We start from the raw sequence: 7,627 nt of genomic DNA on the forward strand, positions 1-7,627 counted from the left end.
CCACAAGCAGCTTTATAGTCAAAGTCAAACCTAGATTCTGATCCAACCTTAGTCACATTAAGCTGTGTGACCTTGAGTTAGTGGCTTAACCTCTCTGAGTCTTAACTTTTGGCTGGTCCCTGGGTCCTTGAGCAGAGGCCCAGACAAGACTGGTCATGTGACCCCAGCCAGTATTCCATACAAAGCTGTCTGCTGGTACATCAGGTTTCTGTTGGAATCCAAGGACCCACATTGCTGAGACTCCCTAACAGCACAGAAGTGCAGACCTAGGGGAGGCCACCCAGCCCCAGGAGCCCGGCTTGCTTCCCAAGGGCCTGCACAGCCTTGCCCGTCTCTTTTCACCTATAGAGCCCTGTCCAGAAGCTCTGGGGTTTTCTGACCCAGTCCTTAGGTGGCTCACTCCACCGCTTGTAATTGGCTGGAAGACCCTTGGGTGGGCCTGGCTCTGTCCTCCCCACTCAGTGCCTCTACAGGGGTGGCCTGGGTGAATCAGGACCAAGGAAAAGGAGTCAGGGAGGCCAACCTGCCCCCCACCTCCTCAGCTCCTGGGCTCCAGGGGGTGGCTCCAGAACAGACACGGGGGATGGAAAGGGAAAGGCTGGGAGGGAGGAAATCTTGAGGCCATAGCCACAGCTTGCATGTTCTGTGTGTATTTGTATGTGTGCCACACATGCAAGGCTGCGTCTGGCTGAGTGGCCACATGGGCTGTGAGCGTGGGCACGTTTCTGAGTGTCTGAGACTGGCTGGCCAAGGTGGGTTGGATGGGCGTGTCTGCAGGTGTGTGCAGGTGTGCAAGACACTGCCGCTTTGTGAGCATCTGGGCTCCGTGTGCCGCCAGGCAGTTTCAAAGTGCTGACCTGAAAGAAACTGAGGCCAAACATATAAAGCATAGGATTTATTGAGACGGTATGCCAATTACAACTGGGAAACACATAGGTCAGGTCGCCCTGAGAAGTGCCCCGAGGAGGCCAGCAGAGCATAGCACTTTATCATCACAAGAAAGGGGGAAGGGTCAAATGAGAGAGAAGACAGCCCCGCCTAATCACTTCATCAGGTTTTCTATGGGTTGTACATGAAGCATAGATTTGGGATGGTCACTAGTTTACATCCTACATGCAGAGATCTAGGGTAAGGGTCCCAAGAAGCATTCTAGGTTATTTTATGGCTTTCTGGTGCCATCCTGTGTGCTTCTGAGAAAAAAGAGTCTTATGACAATGTTTTCCAGGAGAGGTGGACGTGACTACTGAGTTATCCCAGATCTCTCAAGGCATTACAATTTATTTATTTTTATTTTTTTATTTTTTAAAAAGATGACCGGTAAGGGGATCTCAACCCTTGGCTTGGTGTTGTCAGCACCACACTCAGCCAGTGAGCAAACCGGTCATCCCTATATAGGATCCGAACCCGTGGCCTTGGTGGTGTCAGCACCACACTCTCCCGAGTGAGCCACGGGCCGGCCTAAGGCATTACAATTTAGCTGACCAGGTCAGAGCAGATTTTTGGGTTATCAGAGGGAATCAGCGTCTTCTGCCATATGTTCAATGTGGATGGACCTGGAGGACATTATGCGAAGTAAAACAAGCCAGGCACAAAAGGATAAATATTGTGTGATTGCTTTTATATGAGGTTCCTAGAGTGGTCAGATGCATAGAGACAGAAAGCCTGGTGTTGCCAGGGGATGGGGAGGAGTCTCTTGGGTGTAGTGAGCACTTTCACTTGGGAAGATGAAAAAGTTCTGGAGATGGATGTTGGTGATGGTTGCACAACAGTGAATGTACCTAATGTCGCTGAACTATACCCCCCAAAATGGTTAAAATTTTATGTATATTTTACTACAATTAAAAAAAAAAGAGTTAAAGCTGGGCAGTCCAGAACAGAAGGGCTCTGAAGTCTCATCCCCTGGTTTGCCCAGGGAAGAGAATAGACTAGCTCAAAGTCACACCATGAGAGGGGTCAGCAGAACCCCAAGAGCAGCCGACCTCCTGGCTTCCCTGCCAACAGCAGCCCTAGATCCCCAGGCAGCCTCCTGCAGGTCCTCAGCCTCCCCTCTGCCCCTTCTCCTAGTTTTGCTGCCTCTCTTTCAAGGATCATCTCCAGTGGTGATGTAGTGCCCTCTCCCATAATGACATTCAGGGAGCCAAGTCAGCCTTCCCAAGGGACCAGGTTATTCTAGAAGCTGCACCCTCCCAAGTCCCCCAGTCCCCAGGCTGCCCTGGGCCAGTAAGAGAGCAGGCAACAGGAAAGGGGATGTCCTAGCTGTTACTACTGTGCCCAGCAGGTGTCACTTCTGTTTTAGGCTACACAAGCTGGTAGGCTCATTAGCAAGAGGACAAAAGGAGGCCCCTGTTCTCAATCAGTCTTCTTCAAAGGTGTTTCCTTTAGCAGCTGTGGCCCCTCCGTCACCTGCCCCAGGCCATGGGGACAACACCACCCCAGTCCATTCAGGCTGCTGTGTGGCTGTGGCCAGCCTCTGAAAGTGCAAAGAGAAAAATCAGTTGAAGAGCCATGAACAATGAATAAGCCAATTCCAGGACCACAGACCGCACAGGAAGGCTGAGTGAACCCAGGTGTGAACTCCTGTGTACTCACACTTCAGGACCTCCTGGGCCACTTCCTGCCGGTCTCTTTCCCTCGCCCCTTATCGTTCCTCATCCCTCTTTTCCTCTAATCACGCTTTCTTTTCTCTCTCTCCGGCCTTGCACTGCACCCCACCCCAGCTAGTATAGAGAATCAGGAATGTTAGATTACTCATTTTATTTACCTTTTGAAAAAATTATATCTTCTCTTCCTGCTTTTTAAATTAAATGAGTTTGACTATTCAAGTATCTTCCTTACAAACTCCCAAGAACTCATTGTGTGTGACCCTCAACTGATTTCCCCCCTGGTGGCCCCAGTGGTCCTCAGTTACAAGTCCCCCCACCCCTCCGCCACTTTACCCACTGCTTGTGTTTGTAAAAACTGGGTAAATCTAACGTTTGTGACCCAAACCGTATTTTTTGTGCAGTAGAAACATGTATGACTTCCGGAAATCTTTTCAGAAAAGCCAAATCCTTTGATAAAAAAAAGAAAAAAAATCTGCTCTGATCAGGGTGGCTAAATTATAGTGTCTTGGGAGATTTGGAATAAGCCAGCAGTCACACCATCCATCTGTCCTGGAAAATGTTAGCATAAGACCATATTACTTAGAAGCGGATATAATGGCACCAGGAAGCCATAAAATAACCAGAGATGCCTCTTATAACTCTTCCCCTAGATCCCTGCATGTGAGCTGTAACCTAGTTACCATCCCAAATCTATACCTTATGTACACCAATAGAAACCCCGATGAAGTGATTACACAGGGCTGTCCTCTCTCTCTCTCTCCTTTGATCCTTCCCCCCTCTTGTGATTATAAAATACTGAGCTCTGCTGGCCTCTTCAGGGCACATTTCTTAGGGTGACCTGACCTATACGTTTCCCTGGTTGCAATCATCATACTGGCTTAGTAAATCCTTGCTATATGTATCTGGCCTCCATTTCTTTTAGGTCAACACTTTTATGAAAGGAATCAGAGTCTCCAGGGTGGTCTTTCTGTAAATTCAGATTTTTACACACTCAGCCATGTTTGCAGAAGGGCCCCCTGCGCTGGGCGAAGCAGATAGGGTACAGCAGGCAAGGGTTGACAAGCAGGGCACCTGGGGCCAGGGGAGGACCAGGGAAGGCTCTTAGGCAAGGCTGACACGTTTGGTCTTATTTCTTTGACTGCTGAACAACGAGATGACTGTCCGTCTCTTTGTCTGCTCTGCCTGGATATCAGCAGTCTTTCTGCCCTGTCTGTGCTGGCTGCCTCTGGGTGCTGCTCTGTCTGCCTGTCTGTCCCCCTGACTGTCCCCCTGACTGTCTGCTCTCCTTCAGGATGCCTTCCGTGCCTTCCACCAGGATCTGGATTTCGTGCGCAAATTCCTACAGCCCCTGCTGATTGGCGAGCTGGCCCCGGAGGAGCCCAGCCAGGATGGACCCCAGAATGTGAGAAGGGCCCTGGCAGAGGCTCAGCTCCCCCGAGGGGAGGGTGCTAGAGGGTTTTGGGGGCATTGGCACATTGCCAGTATCAGCTCCCTCTGCAGTACCCCAAGGGGATGCTGGGCCAGGGCTGGGCAGGCATTTGAAGATGAAGCTGTGGCGATGCCCTGCAGGAGTTCAGGGCTCCAGGGCTGGTTTGGCTAGGCACTTGCTGTGGGTCCCCAGGTGAGCCCCTTCCCTGCTGGGCCCAGTGACCCCATCTACAATGAGGATTTTGATGAACTGAGCTCTGTCTAAGGGTTTCTCTCCTGGCTCTGGCTTTCTCTGCTTCTTTCCCACCCCACACCTTTTGGAGGAGGAGGAGATTTTGCCACCAGCCATTTCCCAGGCTCACACCCCAGGCTGGGTGTTCCTGCCCCTCCAGCCACTTGGGCCACATCCCTTGGGCCTGGTAGTGGGAGGAGTGGCTGGGGTTTGGGGAGCAATGGGAGGCCTCTGGGGAAGGTGGGGGTCTGGCTTCCCCAGCTGACTGGCCACTCTGCCATGGCAGGCCCAGCTGGTTGAAGACTTCCGTGCCCTGCGCCAGGCAGCCGAGGACATGAAGCTGTTTGAGGCCAACCCCACCTTCTTTGCTTTCCTGCTGGGCCACATCCTCGCCATGGAGGTGCTGGCCTGGCTCATCATCTACCTCCTGGGCCCCGGCTGGGTGCCCAGCATCCTGGCCGCCCTCATTCTGGCCATCTCCCAGGTGACATGGCACTGCATTGCAGCCATCTCGGGCTGCCCAACTGACAAAAGGCCCAGCACATGTGGGCACTCTGGATATATTTGCTGAATGAGATGAATGAATGAATGAATGAATGAACGAATGAGTGAACAGCCAGAGGGCCCATTAGGCATGTCTGTGGCTGTGAGCTAAGGAAGTTCCTTATTTACTAAATCCTGAGCCAGCACAGGGCTGCTGACCACAGTTCCACGACAGACTTGCAAAGCCCCTCCACCACCCTGAAAGTCAGTTGTTCTCATCTGCAGAAAGAGGATGCTGACCCACAAGGGTCTTGAAATGGGGCATGAGCTGTTGGCATACCCTGCGAGCTGGAAGGGTGCACTGGTGCTCCAGGGCTGGGCTCCAGGTGGCCAGCACCCTCCTCCCTGGCTGGAGCAGGCACCAGCGAGTTCCATCCCTGTCAAGGCTCCCTCCCACTGACTCCTGACCCTGCTTCTCCCTGCAGGCCCAGAGCTGGTGTCTGCAGCATGACCTGGGCCATGCCTCTATCTTCAGGAAGTCCCGGTGGAACCACGTAGCCCAGCAGTTTGTGATGGGGCAGCTGAAGGTGAGGGTGGGCAGCCAGGCACTGAGTTTGGGGTACACCACTGGGTCTGCCCCAGTGTGTGGGCACAGAGTGGTGGGCACAGCCCAATCCTACCCCTGAGAGCCTCCTCCTCCCCCACAGGGCTTCTCTGCCCACTGGTGGAATTTCCGCCACTTCCAGCACCATGCCAAGCCCAACATCTTCCACAAAGACCCAGACGTGACTGTGGCACCCGTCTTCCTCCTGGGGGAATCGTCTGTGGAGGTGGGTGAGGAGGGACGTGGGTGCCCTGAGGCTAGGCTTGCAGCTGAGGGGGGACCAGCAGTGACTGAGCCCCCCACTCTAGCTCCAGGCTGAGCCCCTGCCCCAGTGGGATTCCCTCCCGACCTCCCAGCCTGCTGGGGATGTGGGGCCCAGTTGCTAGAATCTAGAGTTGCCTTTGACCCTTGGCTCCAGCCAGCCCCCTGACCTTGCCTGGGAGAAGGAGGGCCTGGAGAGCTGCTCACCCCAGCCGCCGCCTGTCTCCACAGTATGGCAAGAAGAAGCGCAGATACTTACCCTACAACCACCAGCACCTGTACTTCTTCCTGAGTGAGTGTCCACTGGCCCTCCTGGGGTCGGGGGGCGTGCCTGAGCCTGCACTGTTCTCTCCACCGTCCTGAGCCACTCCCAGCCCAGGGGAGCAGAGGCCTACCCGTTAACCTCCCTCACCGGGGCAGCCAGCAGGCCTCTCCAGCCTCTGCTCTGCGCGCCCACCCTCCCAGCGCCTGCCGGGGGTGCCTTCTGGCCCCATGCAGAGCAGACACAGCCTTGCCAGATCTTTCTCAGGCCCAATTAGATCTCCTTCCTGCCCTCACATCAGGGAGTCCTAGAGTGTTTGGGCAATTACTGGGGCGGACAGGGTGAAGATCCGAGGCTGGCCCCTGACCTGCAGCAGAAGGGACACAAGAGGCAAAAGCCACAGGGCAAGGGCCACCCTGGTGAGGCTCCAACTCAGAAGGAACAAGTGTAGACCAGGCCTTGTGGGTGACATGGGGTCATCCCAGCTGGAAGGGACCAGCACCAGTGTCCCATGGGTGTTCTTGGAGTAACAGCCCCACTCCCCCACGCTGCCTCCCACCCTGCCTGAACTCTCTCCTGCCCCCTTCTTGCAGTTGGCCCGCCGCTTCTCACCCTGGTGAACTTTGAGGTGGAAAATCTGGCGTACATGCTGGTGTGCCTGCAGTGGACAGTGAGTGCTCAGGACCCCAGGCATACTGATGTGGTGGCAGGAGTGGGACTTCAGGGGACAGCCTCCATCCACAAATATAAACAGGGTGCACAAGCAATGGTCTGGTTCATGTGTGTGTGTACGTCACACATGCACATGGGGGAGAGAGAGTGTGCATGTGACTGTGTTCGTGTGTGTGTGCAGGGGGAGCACAAGCATGCACGTGACTGTGTGTGCTCAGGGGAAACCAAGTGTGCACATGACTCTACGTGTGTGTGTGCAGGGCGGGCACAAGCATGCACGTGACTGTGTACATGTGGGCAGGGGGAGACCCAGCATGCATGTGACTGTGTGAGTGTGTGTGTGTGCAGGGTGAGTGCAAGCATGCACGTGACTGTGTACATGTGTGCTAAGGAGACCAAGTGTGCACATGACTGTCTGTGTGTGTGCATGGGGGAGTGCAAGTGTGCATGGGGAGAAAAGGTGGAGTCTCTCTCTCTGTAGAGGTGTCCCCCCTGGAGGGGAATCACCAGACCAACTCTGCTGGCCATATGTGTCCCAGGCAGGGGCTCCCCCCAGCACCCTCCATGGTACCTTCACTTCCAAAGTCAGCCCTGTGAGCTGGCAGGGCAGGGACCCTGTTCCTTTCTTTATCCAGCTGAGAAAACTGAGGCCCAGGGAGAGGTGGTGGCCTGTCCACGACTCCAAGGCAAATCAGGCAGAAGGGGTGGATGACCCCAGCTCCCCATCCCACCCACCTATCAGGCCTCCAGACCCCAGCCACCCAGAGGCCACTCAGTCTCACCTCTGCCCTCCTCTGTAGGACTTGCTCTGGGCTGCCAGCTTCTACGCCCGCTTCTTCTTGTCCTACGTCCCTTTCTACGGTGTCACTGGGGTGCTGCTCCTCTTTGTTGCTGTCAGGTATGGCCAGATTTGGAGTGGCATGGAGGGCGGAGGTCACATACAGTCGCAATGATCTGACCACAGCATCCCCTGCTCCCAGCCTTCATTTCCCCATCTGCAGAATGGGGACAGCAGTACTGCCTCCTAGATTGCTGGGGGTGTCCACCCTCATGAGCAGGGCTGCTCAGGGCCCAGCCTCACA

At 54.7% G+C, this 7,627-nt stretch overlaps 1 protein-coding gene across 1 annotated transcript; it reads left to right on the forward strand.

Moving 5' to 3' along the window:
• Positions 1-3,879: 3,879 nt before the first annotated feature.
• Positions 3,880-7,599, forward strand: LOC103583836 (fatty acid desaturase 3-like; the record flags this gene model as incomplete). Its single annotated transcript, XM_008565048.1, has 7 exons — positions 3,880-4,005; positions 4,550-4,747; positions 5,232-5,333; positions 5,454-5,576; positions 5,843-5,903; positions 6,467-6,543; positions 7,346-7,599. Coding segments are annotated over 7 exons (840 nt in total), but the record flags the coding sequence as incomplete, so codon positions are not given.
• Between the last annotated feature and the right edge of the window lie 28 nt (positions 7,600-7,627).

Source organism: Galeopterus variegatus, unplaced genomic scaffold (genome assembly GCF_000696425.1).
Source record: "Galeopterus variegatus unplaced genomic scaffold, G_variegatus-3.0.2 Scaffold29092, whole genome shotgun sequence".
NCBI lineage: Eukaryota > Metazoa > Chordata > Mammalia > Dermoptera > Cynocephalidae > Galeopterus > Galeopterus variegatus.